This window comes from Teleopsis dalmanni, chromosome X, assembly GCF_002237135.1.
Source record: "Teleopsis dalmanni isolate 2A chromosome X, ASM223713v2, whole genome shotgun sequence".
In the NCBI taxonomy this organism is placed as follows: domain Eukaryota; kingdom Metazoa; phylum Arthropoda; class Insecta; order Diptera; family Diopsidae; genus Teleopsis; species Teleopsis dalmanni.
Genome location: NC_051848.1, coordinates 56,368,043 through 56,390,255, shown reverse-complemented (window position 1 = coordinate 56,390,255; position 22,213 = coordinate 56,368,043). Strand labels below are relative to the sequence as shown.

At 32.5% G+C, this 22,213-nt stretch overlaps 2 protein-coding genes and 1 pseudogene across 5 annotated transcripts in view; 2 read left to right on the top strand and 1 right to left on the bottom strand.

Annotated features, from left to right (window-relative positions):
• LOC119687124 (thyrotropin receptor) overlaps positions 1 to 22,213 on the bottom strand; it is a 57,232-nt gene that overhangs the window by 29,096 nt on the left and 5,923 nt on the right. For both annotated transcript variants that reach the window (XM_038101328.1, XM_038101329.1), the window contains exon 2: positions 2,097 to 2,168. In XM_038101328.1, the coding sequence (XP_037957256.1) occupies positions 2,097 to 2,168 (72 nt within the window). The remainder of the gene's footprint in view (positions 1 to 2,096; positions 2,169 to 22,213) is intronic.
• Positions 618 to 20,853, top strand: LOC119687128. Of its 3 annotated transcripts, XM_038101332.1 has the most exons (9): positions 618 to 705; positions 9,642 to 9,763; positions 9,817 to 9,938; positions 9,992 to 10,113; positions 10,167 to 10,288; positions 10,342 to 10,463; positions 10,516 to 10,637; positions 19,204 to 19,285; positions 19,337 to 20,853. In XM_038101332.1, exons 8-9 carry the CDS (start codon positions 19,250 to 19,252, stop codon positions 20,639 to 20,641), a joined length of 1,341 nt encoding a protein of 446 aa, XP_037957260.1. In that variant the 5' UTR covers positions 618 to 705; positions 9,642 to 9,763; positions 9,817 to 9,938; positions 9,992 to 10,113; positions 10,167 to 10,288; positions 10,342 to 10,463; positions 10,516 to 10,637; positions 19,204 to 19,249; the 3' UTR covers positions 20,642 to 20,853. The 3 variants fall into 3 exon arrangements, with proteins under 3 accessions (XP_037957260.1, XP_037957261.1, XP_037957262.1); XM_038101333.1 differs by lacking the exon at positions 9,817 to 9,938; XM_038101334.1 differs by lacking the exons at positions 618 to 705; positions 9,642 to 9,763; positions 9,817 to 9,938; ... (2 more) ...; positions 10,342 to 10,463; positions 10,516 to 10,637 and adding an exon at positions 16,099 to 16,195.
• On the top strand, positions 15,142 to 15,270 carry LOC119662822 (annotated as a pseudogene).

Sequence of the window (22,213 nt, the reverse complement as noted above, 5' to 3'; positions counted from 1 at the left end):
GCTTAGGGTTAGTTGCTTAAGCAGCGTTGACTCTGAGCTTCATATTTGGCAGGACCCAAGTTCGAACTCGGTGATACTGATGTGACACTCTATATAACATGCATTTTCGTCATAGCCCGAAAGAGCCAATTTTGGCGTGCCCGAAACACTCTATATAACATGACCCTAAGTCGATAAAAATCCGTTTGTATACAAAAAAAGCACGAGCAATTTTGAAGAAATTAAAAATGTTTTGATTTCCATCAAACTTTTTTGTCAACACTTCAAATGTTGCTTTTACACATCAAATTTGGCAAAAATTTCGCATTTCACAAAAAAGTTTGACAAAAAAATCTTATGTATAGTACGTGCTTTAGAAATTGAGTCACTTTATTATTCTATCAGACGCGCTAAATAATAATGGATGCAAGTCCATTAAGTTAGTTGCTGTTTAAATTTTGGTTCCTACATCACGGCAGATGGCGTTGCGTTAGTTAATGTGTTCGCCAGAGAACTGTCTAATTTTAAGAGCAAAGTTACCTGACTGTTTTTTGAAAAAAATTATGTTCGAAAATTTACTATGTCAATAAAATTGACATTTTTAAATATAAATTTTAAAATACAGATAATGTTTTACTTTTACTCATAGAAAAAAAATATAACTTGAAAGATTAATAGTTTACTAGCATTTATTTCACTTGAAGACAAGCTCGTTTTACAATTAAGGTAAGTGATATAATACTTTTATTTATTGATTATAGAATAAAAACGAATGAAAATCAAAAAAAATCCTAATATATCTATAAACTAAAGTCCACTGACTTTTTCACTTGAAATTGCACGATACTAAATTTTTTTATTAGCTGACATAAAATTTCACCTATTTCACTTCTATTTTTACTTCATCATGAATAATCGAATTCAATACATTCCATAATAGCATATTTCCACTCCACTTCAAATTAAATTTTGATCGTTCACATTGGCATAAGTTAATTACTGCACGAAAAAGAGCTTTTATGTGTTAGAAGGTCTTGTAGAAGTTCTAGAAGAGCTTTTCTTTGGTTATAATTCAATTTTAAAAAGATTTAATGCAGAAATGCAGTATATTGTTCACAACAATATACATATATATGTATAATATGTAAATTTAAATATGATATATATATATGAAAACTTTCGATCATTTCCCTTTCAGAAAAAATATTTTACAATATTGCATTCGACATTTTTGGTTTAATTTCCTTTGATTTATTTTTAATTAAATTAAAAAGTACAAAATATATTTGTGTGGTTAGCGATCTTAACTAAATAAACCGGTCTAATGAAAACAGTGGAAACATACTAGGCCTGTTCCACGAGTTACTCGTAGTAACTCTGAGTAACATTGTGTATACACAAGTGCGTTCCACCAACAAATTTTCGTGTATTTTCGTGTAAATTTTACTTGTGCTTTACTTGAGTTTTACTACGAGTACTTCGTGGAACAGACCTACTATTACCTAGAACAGATCAGCTAATAACTTATAATAACAATAAAAATAATATAACAACTAAAATAATATGCCCCCCGTTTTGTTCGATAGCTTGCTACCATTTTGAAAATTATTTTATCATGTCTCTCTGAGAGAAGTTTTCGTTCCTATTGTCAAAAAATTGAGACAATCGATGTTCACAAGTCTGTTTTTAAGCGAATTTTTTACCAGAACAAATGTCCATTGTTCGCCATAGACAGCAATAGATGAAAGTATTTTTTTGACAGTTTGTCTTAATGTTCAACTGAAAGGATGAAAGATCTTTTCAATTTTTTGGGATCGACGGGATGAATTTAAGTGCTATCATTTTGTACCTTAAGGTTTTTTGCTAGAATTGCAAAGATAATGGAAAGATAACTGCTGAACTATCACTATTACTAACCAACTAACCACAATCCACTAAGTATCATCACTCACTAAGATCTATCGTCAACGCTTTTCATTTATAAAAAATATGAAGTAAAATGATTACCTAATAGGTATCTAGAGAAATTAAATCAATATGTCTATTTCATAACATAACATAGAATATTAAATTTTGAATAAAGTATTTAGAAAAAAAAACTATACTTAAATACTTACAATTCCTCAAGACTTGGTACCATAAAAAATGAATTAGCATCAAGATTTGTAATGTTGTTGTTGCCCAGATCTCTAAAAATATTAATAAGAATTAGTTAAAAGACTTGAATATATATATAATTAAAAATTTTTAAATAGACGGAAAAGAGTAAAACAATAAGTTGATTTAACTACAGAAGGTTAAATGTTAAAGAGCGTTGATTTTAAAAATCTTTAAAGCTGGAATTAAAATAATCTTCATTTTTAAATGAGCAGCTCAACTCCCGACTTGAACATTCGTCGAATTAATAAATTCACATTTTATGCAGAAACCAATCAAGTGTCCGCTTAATAGTAGCAGCTCATTAACTTCACAGAATGATGGTTGTTAATTTAAATTTCATTTTAAATTGAAATTTACAAGTGGAAAGAATTAGCGAGCGAAATTTCAGCAAACTTTCAACTTTTGAATAAAAAATTACACTTGAAAAAGTGTTAACATTTTTCTTACACTCAATTTCATTTCTACTCGTTCCACGCACGTTCTTTCTGCGAATAACACCAACAACAGACCTACCTCAGCACCGAAAAGCACAACCTCATCATGAAACCACACTAAACTTTTGCCAATGCAGGCAGATGTGTTCGCCTGACGAACTCACAGACGAACTCACAGACGAACTCACAGACGAACTCACAGACGAACTCAGAGACGAACGCAGAGACGAGCTCACAGACGAAGGCAGAGACGAACGCATAGCCGTGTGTATAGTTGGTTATGTGTAGCATACGAAACAATATTGTAATTTGTGTGAAGTGAAATGTAATGTGAATCGCGTTCAACTTAAGAAGCGCATAAAATATTAAAACGCATAGAAATGTACTTAATTATGCAAACGAGAAGTGCTCGCGGCTTCATTTGCGGTTACGTATGAATAACTGATGAAATTTGTATTAATCTAATGCGTTGTCAATTAAATTTTAATAGATTTATTGAGAGAAATCAAATGACAGGGGTGGAGATTCGAAATATTTCCATAAAATTATTTGAAATCATATATGATTGATTTTTCTATAATCCATACTGAAAAAAGATATACGAATATAGTACTATAGATAAGGTAAAACGAAGTACATGTCGGCTACTGGTAGAAATAGGTGTCGATCAGATGCTGAGCTAATGGCTAGCGACTATATTTTCAAACAACAACGATGTCAACATGGATATCACTATGGCTAATAGGTGCTAGTATGGGCTCAATAGGCAACTGGGATGTAGAGCTCTCTTTCGACAAACAAAACTTACGGTCGCTCAGCATTCCTGTACTTTTGTATGGCGCAGAAGTAGGGACGTTATCACAGAATGATGAAGCAACACTAGGAGTGTTAGAGAGAGTGTTTGGCAATGACTATCGCATATGAATGAATCACGAGCTGTATGAGTTTTAATACGACATTCTTATAATTCAGTTAATTAACATCCAGCAGCTTCGATGGCTCGGTCCATTTATGAGAATGGTTGAAGATACGCCAGCGAAAAAGGTGTTTAAATCGTTAGTTGGAGAAAGAAAGTTTGGAGGTAGATTATATCTCCGGTGGAGTCATCAAGTTAAAGGTGCACTAAACGGACTTGATGTACAAGACTGGAAATGGCGCGCACGCAGCAGAGACGCCTGGACAGAAATGCTGCGTCAGGCCGAATCCTGGTAACGGGTTGAAATGGCCACATAAGTAAGTAAGTAACTATACTCTTCATAAAAGACGGGACCGTTTTATTCATTAGCTGCATTATGCATTATTTAAATATTTCAACTGCTGTTGAAGTAATCTATTGATGAAATGATATAATATCATAAACATCATAACATCTACTTCTCCGACTAGCTCAAGGTAATGCAGCAATGAACAAAGTTGTGCCTTATAATGATAATATCATTAAAATTGCTCATTATACAGACAGTCATATGACGAATGGTTATAGCATTTTTATGCTTTTTCTGGTCATGACCAAAAGACAAATAATACAGAAAGTCTGCCTTAACTATTATTTTCGTCCATTTCCAATAGGTGCAAGTGTTACGTACCCACGTACCCAGACTGAAATATTTGGTGACGTATTATGTTGTTGTTGTTGTGATTTGAGTTAGTGCTATTGCGCACTTTTTTGGCTAGGGGGCTTATCTCTGCCCCACACTAAACTTTAACTATACTGGAATCATTATCATTTATTTATCTTCTAACTCATGACGGACCGTAGATAAGCATATCTTCCTGACGTATTATGTTATTTCTAATAATAATAAAGTTTTTTTAATATAAATTAGGTACGGCTGTCGTAACTAAAATTTATTAGACACCACCTGGTACTGCTTGAGTATTAGACCCGGGAAACGACCGGAGCTGTAAGTCTGTTACAATGGGGATTAGCTTCGTAGCTTCCGCTACCTTGACCAATAAAAGTCGCCGTTTATATAGAGGTAACTTGGTTGTTGCATTTTCTAGCCAGGTGCTATGACCCAAAGAACAGCAGAGATATAAGATAAGTTTCGCTCCCTACCAAGAGGGATGTATAGCTTCAATTAGTACCAGCAAAAGTTCTTGGAATTCCAATGCAAGAGTTTATACCAATGCATGTGTTAAAAGCATTGCGGTGATAAGCCCTCATAGCAGGTAATCACGTTAAATAACTCTTAACTCAATCGAGTATGCAATCGCTTCAAACGAGAAATTATAATGAAATCCAAAACACCTATATTCAGGAAACCTTCAAAACTGTTACGATTTCTGTGATGGCATCTCATTTTCAAATTTTTGATTCCTGTCATCATTTCTTATCAAAAACAAAATCATTTTTGTCCTATATATTTATGTTAAACTATGGTTTAACTTTCTATCACCAGAAAGATATTAGAAAAAGTTACCATATACAATACTAATATCAATTGTGTAGATATAGATTATTATAAGTAGCTTCTATGATTCTATAAATAGGTGATTTCGTATTCAAAGTATGAGTTGGATTGGTGACCCAATTGATGAACATGTGTAAAATTCCAAAACAATATGTAATTCCAAGTAACTATTCATAAATGATTAAGAGACAAAGAGGAAACTATCAAATCTAGTCATCAACATCGAGTTAAAAAAAAGTGATGTCCGTAAGCTAAAAGAAGATATAATAATAATAATACTAATAAGCTTTGCTCGGCGTCAATGATTTTGAGCAGTCTTTTAGACTGGGCATAGGCTGTCTATAAGTCGCTTCCACCTTTCCCGCCGCAATGCTACGTCGTTTATATCAGTAATGTTGCTTCTTCTTCTTCCTATGGTTTGCAAAACGGTATTTATTTCATTTAACGTTGACCATCTCTATGTTGTTTTTGGGCGACCTCTTCCTCTGCTACCTTACAGTTTGTATACCAACGCCTGTTGACAAATTTCGATAGGAGCCTTTCGAAGTGTATACCTGATCCATTCAAATTTTCTTTTGCGCATTTCAAGGTTGACCTGTCTAACATTTGTTCTGGTCCAAAGGTCTTGTTTTAATATTCTGTTTGGCCAGAAAATACGCAAAATTCTGCGGAGACTGCGGTTAACAAATACTTTCAGCTTGCTTTGTATGTTTTCCGTCACTGACCAAGTTTTGAAACCACACAGGAGAACTGAAAGAACGCATGCTTTAAAGATTTTTATTTTTGTGCGAAAACTATAGGTATTGGAGCTCCACACTTTACGAAAGCACCCAAGGCTTTCTTTATTCTACTTATCACATCATCTCCATCTCCTCCGTTTTCTGATAGATACTGGAATACATTTACGCGTTCAATGGTCTCAACAATTTCAAAGGATAGTCAATTCGATTGTTTATTCTGACTTCTTTTGTTTTCTGTGGATTGATTTGAGGAGATATGCTCAAAATAAAACTGCAACAATACAACTTGGGCTTGAAGCGAATGGAGTAAAACCTTAAGTGCGGTACGGTAAAAGCCGGGGACGCTAAGAAATACACAAATAAAATAACATGTAGAAGACAACAGTTTCAGATCGTATGGGAAAATAATCGGCTCTGACTATTATCTAAGGATAATGTACTTAAGAATAGGTGATGTGAAGTAGGATGAATGTAATGTTGCTGAAAATTGTTAGGAAGCAGCGGGAAGCAGAAATAGATGAAGAGACTCCTTAAGCTGATTAAACCACCCGACCTGGACGCTTTGTAAGCGACGATAATGCTTGTGAATTAGTTAAGTAAACTAATATGAGTGAAAATAGTTAAGCCTTTGAACGATTTTATATATGAACACATGTAGTGAGTATGAAAAATTTAATCAAGAAAATTTGCTAGTTCATATATTCGGTAGTAGTTGAATAACATATCCTCTAAAATTGTGAATAATTAAGTTATTTAATCCTTTGTAGTTCCTTAAAAATTTGTTCTGGAATATTTTTAAAATAAATTGTTGTATTTTACACATCACATTCTACAAATTGCAAATACCCATACCCATTAAATTCTGTTGAACATTCAAAATAATCCTTGGAATTTCTTGCATTTAAAATTTTTTTCCAACACTAGTGTAGTAAGGCTGGCATTTATTAATATCAAAAAGACAGACAAGTCCTTAGTTACAGGCGTTTTTTCACACATCCTTCAATACAATTTCCATCACATCCTGGGCGTAAAGTCGTAAAATTGTATATATAAAAAGTTTGTAATTTCAAGTTAAATAAGCATAAAATTGCTCGTTTAACTTTAATTTAGGAGTTTTGTTGAATGAGTTGAGTGCTAACATGGATTCAAATGAATCAAATCACGAGGGCATGAGTACTTGCACAGGTAAATAAGCACATCTCCCATGTGCTGAAAGCGTTCTATTCGTATCGGGTACGGTAGATGCTCAAGGATAACGTATGTTGAGGTGCAGCGAACGTAGCGTTTTCCAACACTACACAGCCATTGTAATTTCTGCAAATATAAATTTGCCTTAATTTGGCTAATTGTTTATTTAAATTTGTAATAAATTTGCGGCTATGTGGTTTCGCTTGCTTTTCATGTAATTGACATAATGAGAGTTAATATAAAATGAAAATTATATCGAGAAATTTTATTATTAAAATTGCTCACTAAAAAATATGTTAAAAACACAAAAACAGGAGAAAAAATCATTAAAAAAAATCATTAAAAAAATCATTAAAAAAAAGCCAGATGCTTAATTAAATGTAAAAATATGCTCCCTGTCAATTAGTTGGTACAGTTAGTGGGCGGAGAAGTCAGAGTGTTTCGTTTAATGGGCATATCTATATTTTATGCCATTTTTGGGATTTAAAATACAAACAAATAATTACCAAATTAATATTTAATCATTTATTTATCTGTTATTTTAATAATTGATCACAGTTACATAGACGCTTTACTGGATGCGTGGTCACACAGGAATCAATGGTAATGAGTCTGCCGACAATCTTGCGAGGGCAGGATCTGCCACTCAAATCTGTGGACCGAAACCTTATTGTGGATTTAGTTGGTCTACAACTAGGTCTCTAATCAATAATTGGGTTTCAACCGAGAGAAGTCGCTACTGGCGCGATATTTCAAGTAACCTTCAGGCTAAAGATCTGATTCATCTCTACAGTTACGTTAAGGTATCCTTCCTCAGCAGAACAGCGTTGCTAGTGGTATATTTCATGCGTCACCATGGACTGCTTTATTATCTTAATAAAATGGGTCTGTCCAAAGTGATAGATTGTCGACACTGTTTAGAAGCAGACGAGACTTCCAGTCACATTGCGCCCAGCCTTGATCTGGGCCAGGAGGAGGTCATTGGGTCGAGAACTACTCTCACTCTCTGACATTAGGAGATCCTCAACGGCCGATATTCTGGCCTTCATTCGGAAGGCGGGATGTTTTCTGTAGACGATAAAACAAATTATTTTTCATTCACAGCAATATGAGTAGGTTCCAAGTTTCCTAACTTAATTTCGTATTTAATGAAGCTATTTGTTCTGTTTGTATACAGAAGCCCAGAATTATTTAACGTGATTTCCTGCCGTTAAGGCTTAACAGCCCGGTGCTCTTAACACACGCATCCATATATTACGCCGATGACAGCTCCATTGGAACTCCGAGGAATTCCGCCGGTAACAGTTGAAGTTATGTGTTTAAACATAACTAGGTAAATGTGATGAACTAGTTAAACTACAATCGAAGACAACCTTAGCTGAAGAATAAATACTGCTTTCATAAAAATATTGCTTAAAAACATTTGAAAATAAATTTTTAAGACTAACGAAAAAATATATACCTATTATGTTACAATGGATTGGCCAAACTAAGTTAGTCAAGCTCCACTCTATTGAAAAAGAAAATCCCACTTGGCATAGCTAGCATCCAAGTAGCGAAACTAGTGGCTTCACTGACATCCCATTGGGTAGTGCTGTATTTAAGAAGAAGAAGAGATGATTTAAATAACTAAACAATTTCTTTGAATATACTCAGCCTGATTTGGGGACATCATGAAAATAAATATTCCTAAAATTATTTTCACTTTTTCACCCGCGAAGGTGACGAGACAGTGAATCTTTCAACCTTAAATGCTTAAGTTGGAACGACATTTACTTTGCATATATTCCTGTGCAAGATGATCGAACAATAAAAGTTTTCAAATTAACGAGATTTGGGGACATCCTAATATTCTTCGTAAAATAATGTTCACTTTGTCAAAGGCATAAGCAACGAGAAGAAGAAATAATCGATATTCTAAGCATAAATCTTCCTACAATAATCTGTTTTATCAAATTCTTCCGTTGATTTTGAATCGTAATAATCATATGTGGGATATGTGCAAATTGGACAGGCAAGGAAGCGTTAAACCTTAACTACACCTCCTTTCCAAAACAAGTTAGGCACTGTTTCTAAACCTCAGCTGGGCTTAATCTTTGTTTTCCATTTAAATTAGTTTAAAAATTAGTTTAAACTTTTTGTCATTTTCAGAAGTTAGGTACGCTGTTCTTGAGCTTTATATAGGTTTAATCTATTGTTTCCACTTGAATTCTTGGCTTTTCCAGAAGTCAGTTGGTTTTCAAGCTTGTTAAATTATTTTTCTTATTAAATAATAAAGTGGTAAAATAGAAGTACCATATATATTATTTGATGTTCACCCATATGTTTCATTCTCATTGGTTTCATCTCCATAATTAATCCATTTATAAATTTTGATGGGTAGCTCTTGTTTATAAGTGTGTTTCTTAATTTGATTAAATTCTGTTGGGGGAATGTGAATAGAATTTAATCAAATTTTTTAAACTTGTAATTTATAGATTTAGTTATTCAACTCATGTGCCTTGAGATAAAAGTCAAAGAAACTTTGAAACGTCAAAAATACTAAATAAAAATTATTAAATTTTGAATTTGTTTCTCGACTTGGTTTTTCAATCTTAAAAAGGTGACCAGTGGCCGGTTATTAAATATATAAAAAATATTATTAAATAAGAAATATTAAAATTCACATATATCGTGTTTTGATTTATTCATATTCTTCACAAAAACCTATTTTTTCAACTTTATAGATATAATTCTACATTACATTCGTATCCCTAATAATTTATCGTCAAGACTAAAGGTGTGCAGTACGATTTGAAGAAGTTTACAACAGATATATATAGTTCGATCGATACACGTGCGTTGAGAAGTAAGTAAAAACTTTAAAAAATTTTTCACTAAAACCTTTTTTCAAATTTATAGGTATACGATTCTTCATCGCATTCGTATCTCTAAAACCATATCGTCAGGACTAAAGGTGTGTAGTACGATTTGAGTAAATTTACAACAGTTAATTAGTTCGATCGATACACGTGCGTTGAGAAGTAAGTAAAAACTTTAAAAAATTGTTCACTAAAACCCTTTTTCAAATTTATAGGTATACGATTCTTCATCGCATTCGTATCTCTAACACCATATTGTCAGGACTAAAGGTGTGTAGTACGATTTGAAGAACTTTACAACAGTTAATTAGTTCAATCGATACACGTGCGTTGAGAAGTAAGTAAAATCTTTAAAAAATTTTTCACTAAAACCTTTTTACAAATTTATAGGTATACGATTCTTCATCGCATTCGTATCTCTAACACCATATTGTCAGGACTAAAGGTGTGTAGTACGATTTGAAGAACTTTACAACAGTTAATTAGTTCAATCGATACACGTGCGTTGAGAAGTAAGTAAAATCTTTAAAAAATTTTTCACTAAAACCTTTTTACAAATTTATAGGTATACGATTCTTCATCGCATTCGTATCTCTAACACCATATTGTCAGGACTAAAGGTGTGTAGTACGATTTGAAGAACTTTACAACAGTTAATTAGTTCAATCGATACACGTGCGTTAAGAAGTAAGTAAAAACTTTCAAAATTTTTCACTAAAACCCTTTTTCAAATTTATAGGTATACGATTCTTCATCGCATTCGTATCTCTAACACTATATTGTCAGGACTAAAGGTGTGTAGTACGATTTGAAGAACTTTACAACAGTTAATTAGTTCGATCAATGTACGTTCGTAGAAAAGTAAGTAAAAATTTAAAAAAAATTCAATATAAAAAACAGTTTTAATATCTCGATGTACTACACTTATATTGACGTCTACTGAAAAGAAAACATTTGAATGGTTCAGATATAATTGATCTATCAATTAATGTAAAACTGCACCACAAATTTTCTGTTTACACTCATATATAAAATTTCATGATTGTTTTTCTTTACATAATTCCTTCCGACAAATTCACTCTTCCTCCTTCTAATCCTCTTATTCCTCCTACACCTCATACTACAACTCGTCTCCTTCTTTGCTTTTAACTTTGTGAGGATACATTTACTTCATCAATCAAAATCGAAACCATGTCGAAAACACCATCAAGTCGAAACTTATGCGAAAGCAGCGGTGTGAAAAATATGGACTAAAGTGGCTGACATAATGTGATAACAACAACAACAACAACACAGAAAAAAAATAAGGAGAGCTATTTTTGTTTATGTAAACACAAACGCGAAAAAATACTTAAAAAAGTGTCAATAGAAAAAAAAAAAAAAAAAATAAAGACAACCGAAAGAATAAGCGGCAAGAAAAGCAACCGAGACTGCATTGAAAGCGCAAAACTAGCAGTGCGAGGACACTTCAGTGTAAACAGATCCAAATGCTAAGGACATAACGTGTTCCACAGACACAATAAAAAAGTGTTGAAGTGAGAAATTGTGTGGAAGTGTGGCACGAAAGTCGCCGCCTGCTGTCCTCCTTCCCAGTATTTTATTTTGTTTCGGTTTTTGATTCGACTTCCAGAACAAAAGAAAAATACTACAAAAACAACACTGAAGTACTGAAGTGCAGTGGAAAAACAATTTGTAGGACAAAGTGCAAACTAAATCCAACGAGCGTAGAAAGTCTGTAGAAATGACTAGTCTAAGGATTGTTTTATTGAATTATGGATGAACATGTTTAAAGGAATTTCAATAACTACAACAGACATCACAACAAACACGACAACAAACACTCGCTAAACAATGAGCGCTACATGGAGGATATATTAAAATTTGCATGTGAGGATAACATAAAATACGTCAACTATGAAGTATTGACAATATAAAAATCCTATAATGACTTCGAAATAGTATAAAAGTATGTATTTTATTGAGATTGTACTCTCACGATCCTAAATTATTTTTGCTATGTTAGGGTCCTGTTATATAAAGTGCCTCTCTCTCTCTCTCTCTCTTTCTTATCCTCATCTCCCAGTGGAGATTCTCATAGGGTCTCTACCATCATTTTATATCAGATTCTGTTAGTTGATTCTCGGCAGACATCATTCCAGAAATAATTGGTTTCTCTTAGCTCTTTTTCAATTGTCTTTCGTCAAGTTTTAACCGGCGCTTAAGGTCGACGGCTGCCTTAAGGACTCCATCTCATAGTTTAGCGTGCAATGTTTTCATGGGGTCTGTGAAGATTGTGACCTATTCAGTGCGATTTGCGTCTTCTTGTCTCAACAGTAGCAGGAGATTCACTTGTAACGGCCCATAGGTGGTCGGTATATGTTATGTGGTTGGGCCACGTAACATTTATTCACAAAAGTTGGCTCTTTCGGGCTATGATGAAAATGCATTTATGTAGACTATCACATCAGTATTGCTAATTTCGTATTTTTACTATTTTTTGGTATCGCTTGGTGCCTAAATTTAAAAGGAAATATAGATAGGCTCACTTTTAATTTGCCACAAAAAAAAAATCAACAAGAAAAAATTCATGGAGGCTGTCATAAAAAAATTTTACTTTATTATTATATTATCTTATAATAATTGTGTTAACAGTACTTACAAAATTATACACCTTTCCTTGAAATCGAAAAGTGTGAGAATTAGTTTATTATCGCTTTATAAAATAGGCTGTGTTCCTTCTTGACATTTTTGTTTCAAAACATATTAAAATTGCAGTACTTTCCTTCTAAAAGGCGCAAATTCTGTAATATGTTACTAAGCAACAAGGTTTTGCCTAAGTGCCGGGACCACGGTTGCCACTTGAAAATTTTCCCATTCCCCATTCAAATCTTGTTGTGTCCAAGTAGTAGGTTTCATGTACTTTAACCTAAACTTTGTTTACAACCCCTTAAAACTTTTATTTTCTTTTTCCGTATCTTTAACGTTTTTGTGTTAGCTACACATATATTCAATAAACCTATTATAAAAGCCTTATTCTTTATCACATAATGACAACTTTCTACCACATCAATTAAAATGTCCATTCTTCTTGAGAATAAAAACAAACAAAAATTGAATAAAATTTTTTCAATATTTACATTAGATATATACTCGTATATATAATATTTTTATTATTATTTGAAAAAGGGTAAGGTAAAACAGGTAAAATACCTATTGCGCCCCTTAGTTGAATTAGAGTGTTTCTCCAAGTCCGATTTCTTTAATGAAAGACAGTGTAGAGCATATTTTTCCTAATCTTGAATCCTTATGATCCATGAAATACTCTCTTAGGTGTTTCTTTCGCTTATGTATCAGTGCCTGACTCTCTCGAAACACATGGTATGCAATTTCTCTCTCATCTCTACAGTATCTGCAGTCCGAGTTGGATTGAATTCTTAACTTCGTTAGGTGATTATTCAATCTACAGTGATCGGTCAATAATACTTTTATGATACTGAGGTTATTTTTTGATTGTTTTATGCAATCTTTAGGTTGTAAGTCTCTAAAAACATTTTAGATTGTGATAGTCTTGGTAGCCTTTTCGAATAGAGTTCTCTTTTTTTCTTCTGTATTCCTTTGCCAAGACCACAGATATATATAAAGGTATAAACTTAATTTGAGATATGAATTTAAAATGTGTTAAAAATATTTGATTTCTCTTCAGCGGTCACGAAGTCCTACATTAAATACACTAATTGAAAGAGTTCTTTATATAATATTTATTATGTGTCCTATAAAAGATATAAATCAAGATATGATACAAATTTATTGGCCTCATAAATGTATTGTAATGTCCATCCAACAGTAGCATTAAGACAAGAAAATTAAAGAAGATGACTTCTTCATCAAACTGTCGTGAACTAAAAGTCAACAATCGAATTAGTACTTTATAAGCAATTCTAGGTACTACCATTTCCAATTTAAGAAAGACTTTTCACATTTTCATTTCTGATGAAATGTACAATGGGCGGCATATGATTGCCTCATTCTGATAAAAACTTAAATTAGTGCAGGTTCATTAAGAGGAATAATAAATTGGGGTAGCAGTTAATATAGCAATGACCGCAAAATGACGAAATGTGTTAGAGGAACATATTCCTAACTTATTTCGCTCCAGAGTTCTACTGAAGCGTTAAAGAAAATTTCGTAAAGGGTCTCAAACCAATAAATGTTGTCGCAGACAAGTGTTTATTTTTATTTTTATTACTTTTTTTTTTGTTTAATTTTTCTCTTGTTTATAAGATTTTTCTTTTTCACTTGTAAATGTTGGAACAAAGTCGGTGCGTGACTCCACTAAAGCACACACAATCCCAACAGAAGCGCTACTTTTAGGGACTAAAGTAAAGTCAAAGCAGTGAATGCTTTGTTTGTCATTGATTTAAAACAATTTAAGAAATAACAAAGCTGAAGTTAATTAGTAGTTGTATATGAATTCATTAAGATTAAAACCAGTGAACTGTTTAGTCAAGAGATATCATTTATAATGTTAAATTGATACAGACATATATATAGTGCGGGAAATAATGCAGAGATTCATTAGAGAAAAAAATAAGCAAGTTGAAATTTTTCAAGTTTATTTATTTAGATAATGGAAGCAATCAATGAAAGTTTTAAATTGATTAAAATTTTGGATACACAATATTATAGCAAAATAATAGCTTTTTTCCACTTAAGGGAACACGCGTTCCAATTCTTTACCAACAATATCATTACTCATTGTAAAGTTAGTTAGCTCCCCTCCTCTCAGCCACTGTGATGCCATAACAATAAACAATAGATATCTCGGTGTGGACGACATGATATGTATATTTTTCTTTCTTTAATACAATAGCTTCAATATTGGATAATGTTAATAATGATATCGACACCGAATATTTTCTTTATTTATACATGTTTTTTACTGTTTGGAAATATTTCCAGTGACCAAACATCACTGTGGTCCAGCAATTACTATTGCGATCACTAATGTGGATCACTAATGTAGAAATACGAGTACATATCCTTATTGGCCTCATTTGTTTATTAAAAGATATCTGTTGGTTTTTCTCTTATGGCAAATGTTCCTCAAATATATGATTAAATGAAATATTAAAGTTTCCGGGTATATCACTTAATTTCAATGCGTCTTATTATATTATTACTGGGCTTATAGTGTCCAATGTACATAAAAAGTCTATGGAAAATTGAAATAACTCGATATAGTTTATACTGATTATTTCATTTATTTTTGCTAACTTGTAATAGTAGTAGTATTTAGAAATTTATAACAAGTATATTATATATATATAAAGCTTACAGCTATGGCATTTTCGCCGCCTATCGATATCCCTTTGCGCAGAGGCTATATCGTAACCGTTGAAGTTCTACTAAGGTGGGATTATTGCTAGTTGAAAACTTTAACCTGACTTGTAATATATTATCTCTCATTGATAATATCCCAATTGTGGTTTCCCACTATATAACTCACTTATACTTATATTTTACGATATTCATACGTTCAGAGGATAGTCGGAAAGAGCAAAAAGTAACGAGTATTCTTTAGCTTTAGGAGAATTTAAACTGATAGTACAAGGTGGAAATATTGTTGGAATGAAATCTTTTTTTTTGTTATAATCTGGTAATTAACTACCATGGCATTTATTTTTTAACTATGATTTTCGGCATATGTCCGACGTGGCTACGAGTTACACGGTCCATTCGATCAGTCCAATTTTTGATTCTTTTTTGCAATAAATGTGGCGGTATGACGTCAATGGTGGCATGAACATTGGGTTCACGAGTTTTAATGACTAACCAATGGTTTAATATATGTTAGCCCTATAAAAAATAATCGTGGGGAAGTTAACAGTTAACAAGACTTTTTCAGAGATATTTAATATTTGAGTTGAAATATTGAAATGATATTAATTTATTCTAATTTTTGGGCATATAGAAAAATACTATAGAAGTTGAAAGTTATTATCGAAATTAGAACCCAAAACGATAATGTAAACGCTAAATTGACTTTAGCAATGTTCGTTGTGTAAAGTTGGTAATGTAAATTTCGTCAACGTAATGCTGACAGAAATGTCAGCAAAGTTTGGCATTCTCAGCTGTCAAAATATAGTTATCGATATACGATATCGATAATTTTCATGTAATTAAAACAACACTCGTTAGTGTATATTAGTGTGTTGAATGATATGAAAGTGATTAAAAATACGAAGAAATTATTAAATTAATATTTATTAATTATTATAAAATAATTATTAAAATATTACTAACATAATAATTATGCCAAAAATATAAACAATAAATAATAATAAAAGATTGTGCAGAAAAGTGTTTAGAAAAGTGTTTAACCATTTCTCAAGTAACATCAATTTTGACCTAATACTCAGGTAATAAAAATTTAATATACGTAGATATAAGAGTAAGAAATTATGTCACAAAATTATAAGATTTTATCGGTAAAGATACTGTATAACTAGAATAGAAAGTTGATAAATAAAATATTGGGTTTTATGATTTACATCCTTTGGCTCTTGCAGCAAATGCATTTCATACAGTAATTTTTGTCAAATAAGAGTTAAAATCATTTTCACAAGGACAACATAAATGTGAAGTAGTAGATATAGAGTTCACTAATAAAGATATTTATACTTTTTTAATGCTGACTAGTAGCGTATTTATTGCATATCATTGCATAAAAACATTTAACCCGGAACTGACTTAAACTTTGAACGAATGAATAATGCAACTGCAAGTATTTTTGGCAGAGTGCAAAATAAAACTTTCAAAAACTTTTCATAAGACAATAACACTGTAAAAAGTTTCGCTGATAAGAGTTTAAAAATATACGAAAAAATACAAAATAAATGCAGTATAGAAAATGCACTTCGTTGATTCTAGTATGTGAAAAACTTTTGACAGATACTCCAGCAACAAAAACAGTACGAACGGTTCGAAACGAATTTTTGAGCCAAAAGAAATATACTAAGAACTAAATTTTTTTTAGAGTTCATTAGTAGTATATTATAAGAATTTTTCAATCCCCTATTTTTTTTTCTATTATTTTATCTTTTTATTAATTTTTATTAATCTTACCTTAATAAACATAACAAATACTTCTTATGTGGTTGAAGCGTTGTTGAGATGATGTGGCACTATATTAAACTGAGATCATGTAAAGCTATTTTTGCTAAAGCTATATAGATTTTTAAAGTATTTTCAGGTCCTTGTATTCACTCCAGAGACCTGTGAGTGAAATGGTACTCAATGACCTATGAGCTCTGTTCCACTATTCCTGTTAGGAATCCTCTAAGCAAACTTGAACAAATTTTATGAACCAGACTCAATTTATTTTCAGCCGAATGAAGATATTAGATACGTTTCCTGACACTCAACAGATCGTAGTAAACTCAACACATAGTCATATATCCAATAAAGAAATCAGTAACTAACTTGAGTTAAAATCTATTAAGAGAGAAATTTGTGGTTTTTGTTATTGATTCGAATGAGTTACTGGTTTCGAGGCTAATGGTTAATATTTGATATTTCTAAGTATCGATGCAGTCCACATTTTTCTGTTAGTACATTTACAACTTTTTAAAATTACCATTTCAAAGTGTTTTTCACATTGGAACTCTGTATAATGAAAGACAAGATTAATCTTGCCGTTGACCAAATATAGACAGAAACTTTTTTAATGGTAAAATCCTTTTTATGTATTCTTAAGGGAAACATAAATTTCATCTTTCCGACATCACGATAAATGGGAAGGACAACATCAAATATCTGGGAATCACATTTAAAAAGAGGTTCACTTGGCACAAGTCCATACAAGACAAAAGACATTGTTGTGCGAAAACATTGCAATGCAAAGAACAAAAAGTTGATCTACAGTTAGATAATTAGACCGGTATTTCTCTACGGTTGTGTCATGTATAGCAAAGCTGCCAACTGGACTATTCATAAGCTACAAGTTGCTCAAAGTTAGGTTCTCCGAAGACTCTTCAAAGTGTCATGGCACATCCGCACGAATGACACGCTAAAAGACCTCAAAATAGACTCGGTTAAAAAATATATAAAAGACAGAGCCTTCAAGGTATACGCGAAAACATATACAGATCTTAGATCAGTCATTGAATAATCAGCAAAGTTTATGAGGAATACATGAATTAGTGAAAGAGAAGGCAGGGACTCTGTGTAACGAAAAACATATTTCGCAGTTAAGATACTTTTTGATTTTTTACTGATTCTTTTTTCAAACGCGGACATCAATGCGGTTTTACCTGAGCAATAAATTATACAAAAAAACTAGCATTTGTCGTATATTCTGTCTCAAAATCCAAAAGACAACGTTAAATGTATTTATCAAACTACGATTATCTACTATCCATCCTAGCAAAACGAAAAGGCAGATGAACTTGCTAAGCAAGGATTAAGCCATAATTCCTGTGGCCCAGACCCCAGAATACCATTGAGTTACAACATGACTGCAGTCTATGTCTATAAGTGGATAACCTCACTTCATCTTAATAGATGGAGAGAGTTGAGCACTTGTAGGCAGACCAAACTCATGTTGCCGAAATCGTGGGCCAGGGAAACGATAGAAGTGCTTAGCTATTCGCGGAGCACTCTAAGCTGACTGACCTCACTAAATACTGGACATGGCAACTTCGAATATCACCTCAAAAAGATAACTCTTCCTGAGGAAGACACTTGCAGACTATGTCTAGAAGAAAAGGAGACAGCGGTGCATATATTGTGCCAATGTCCAGGCCTGGCAAGTAGGAGGAAGATTGTTTTGAGACACCATTGGGTTGGTGATGACTTGGCAGAAAACCTCAAGCTAAATGAGCTGTTTGCATTAATAAAATATGTAGTTATGCAAACGGAAGCCACAACAGCTTTAACTCAATAACAACATCCGAGAATCGAAGGACGAAAAAGTACCCAAGTGGTTTCGTGGTCTACTTCAACTAATCCTTTAACTCAGTGAGGCCACTTGTTAGACAGTGCGCTGTCCCAACGTCCCACCATATATATATACTATCCATCCTGCTCTCACTTGCTTAAAATAGGACACCTAGTACTATCTATTGTCCTACTGTTATTTAAGCATTTTTGGTGTGAAGTTACTTGAGTTTAAAAATAAACATATATTGTATATATAATTTTAAATTTTATTTGATTTAAATCACATACTCTGGGTTTATTGTAAATATTTTGACGTGACAAATCAGAAGTTTTTAAGAAACAATGTTTATTTTTTTTCTCGTAAAATACGTTTTCAGTTAAGAGAACGAAAAATTGAGTACACTATATTATTAAGTGTTGTATTTAATAAATTTGCTAAATTAAATTATTAACGTAATAATAACAATTCTTTAATTGCTTCATGTAGTTTATCTGAAGCCGTTTACACAGCAATTGTGCAGTCTCATACCACAATGGAACACTATAACGTTAAAAATGATTGGCTTGAGGTAAGTCTTCATACATTTAAAACAATCTTAAAATATTATATATACTTCTAGTGCGTTGAAAGTCGTGAAAGTGAGGAAGTATTCGTTACCACTGAAGAACAATTGACCGGACTCTCATACTTTGCAAATCCAAATCTTCATGTAGGCTTCCAATTAGACCCGGGCATCCAAAATTTGTTGTCAATGTCTCGAACAGAGTTGGAGGAGTACAATATAGGTGATGCCGTAAGAGATCTATGCTTGACACATCAGTGGGACACATGCATCGACCACCAAAACGAAGACGTTCAAAATGAAAGCATAATTGTCATTTTGAAGTTGGCAAACAGAATCTTTACATCTTCTGTGCGTTCTGCGGAATCAATTAACGAGACGCTTCGTGAGTTAATCAATATATATGACGTTGAGGGAATTATATACGGCATTGTTGATCACGCTTTGCGCAAAACACTCATGAAGGGTAAACAGTTCGTCAGTTATATGGTTAATCAGCATCAACTTGTTATGTTATTAATGCCCCTGGCAAGATCTGATCTAGCAAGAAAATATCAGAACACCATAATTGATATTATTTTTTTCATTATTGAGTACAAGGTTTCTGTGTCAAAAGAAGTGGACGAATATATGGTAGCTTTATTCAAGGCAATAATAATCTATGGGAACAAAGAGGTAGCTTTGAAAGTTTTAGAAATTGTTGGTGATTTTCTAAGCAAGCCACGTGTTTTATTGACAATAATCAAAATTGGACTAATGAGTCAGGTCACTCTACTATTTGCACACAGAACGAATGTAGTCAAAGTCAAGGCATTAAAGCTGATTTCAAAGGTTACTGCTAATAAATACGTACAAGTTTATCCGCAGTTGCTTCACATCCCCATTGTTTACGCTTATGAGTTATTGGTCCATCCAAACAGAGAGATACGCAAGTACTCCTTTCGTATTCTATTGAATCTAACTTCTCTCAACAATGGGGTTGTTGAAGCAATTGCCGGCAGCTGTCTGATACCACAAATTTTGAAGGGCCTTAATCAGCACTGTGTAGCGGTTAAACATCTCGCAGCTAAAGTTATATATAATTTAACACGCTACAGTGGCGAAGCTGATATCATAGTACTGATTGAGCAGAACCATATTATAGAAAACTTGTGCCGCTTCCTAACATCGAAGGATAATGAACTACTAATTCCGATCTTAAAAGCATTGAAGAACATGTTAGATATGTGTGTGTATGAAACAAGCTTTGAATTGGAATTGTTCAATGGTTTTGAGACACTCTATCGTCTGCAACGTAGTAATGATGCACGTGTTAGGGAAATTGTCAATTACATTTTCGAGGAATATTTCTATAATTTCTAATGCGGGCTTCAAGTCTGGTGTATAGTTATTGGTTAATCAAAAAAAATTTTCGGAACTAAATTCAAAAGAAAACAAGTTTTTGCAAATTATATACATTTTTCCTTAAAAATCAAAATTTTTATTGTATGTATATTTGGTTGTTCAAAATTCTTTGTATAAATTCATGCAATGTATTTTATTAATTAAATATAATCAGTTTAAAGGAAATACATTTTACGGTATATGTTTCGAAACAGTCTGTGTTTTAATTTACATAAAAAATTATTTATAATAGGTTAGTGTCTTAAAAATTTAAACACTTTTTGATCCTAACATGCTAAGAGAAAGCAACATTTGATCAGAGATCTATGACAATGAGGACATAACGGTGCAACACCACCAAAAAAATTGATTGGGGTAACTCTGGAAATAGTCGACAAATTAAAGCTATTGATAAGTCTAGCAATATACATTGAAGACTTTATGAAGTCACTGGACCCGTTTTTTGCATATATGTTGACTTGGTCATTTGTTATACAGTTCCATAAAACCGTTATCAAGGAAAGTATTAGGCAGGAAGAGGAATCCCAAACAGATTGAGTTAAAAATATCCTTTAAACGATGAACAATGGTGAATTGGCGTAGAGTTTAAGAGACAATTTTAGAGAAAGCTTTAGTCCATCTAGTGCTATGCTGGTATTGGTTCCATACCGTATTAATACCTAGTATAAAAAAGTTCGGAAGCAGAAGTGAAGTGTAATTTATATCTGGGCAATCACTGCTAGAAAAAACAGTGTTACTTAATGGCACTTTTGTTGCTTTAATTTAGAAACCGATTATAATTCCAAAACGAGACCCAATTTTATCTGACCACGTAAGGACTTTTTAATAGAGAATAGTATGACATTTAGTTTGAATATCTTTTTTAAATCATAAAAGGAAAGCAATAAAATAATTTCACTGATTAACCATTGTTGTTAGGTGCTAGACTTAAAAGATTGACCTCGTAGGTCATTAAGTGCGTCTGAGAATAATCATCCCATGAACAGAGAATACTTTTATTTGTACATATTCTTTAAGATGAGTTTCCTCATCGGAAAAGTTGGGTCGTTGGCGTAATAGTTTGCTCCATGAGTAGTTAATTTGAAATTGTATTTTTTACTAAATTGTACCTGAAGCAATTATTTCCAAATTTTCCTCGTAATCAACACCAAAAAGTCTGTAAGAATCATTACTTATATTTCAAATAATTTTTTTTGAGTGTAGGCCTACATAATTGGTATTAGTAATAAATAAATAAAAATTACTCACATATTTTTAAATGCCTTTGGCATATAAATTTTTTACATTATAAACCACTGAAATAATTGACCTATTTCAGTTATCGTGCACCTATCGGCTGCAACTAAGTTGCGTAGCCTCCACTGCAATTGCAATAAATAAAATTTTTAAGGCCTAAAATGCAAATTTTCAACTGAAATCCAAAAGAGTTGACTTGCATTCTGTTTAATAAAAAAAAAAGGAAAAAAAAAACAATAATTAAAAATGCAAATACGCAAAATTTATGCGCTGCATTAAGCCCCTTTGTTGAAA

What these genes read in the sequence shown, in the direction of transcription:
- LOC119687128 (XM_038101333.1), top strand. Translation starts at nt 19,250, where the DNA reads ATGGAACACTATAACGTTAAAAATGATTGGCTTGAG. An exon ending in TTAAAAATGATTGGCTTGAG is followed by an intron (nt 19,286 to 19,336) that starts GTAAGTCTTCAT and finishes ATATACTTCTAG; the next exon opens with TGCGTTGAAAGTCGTGAAAG.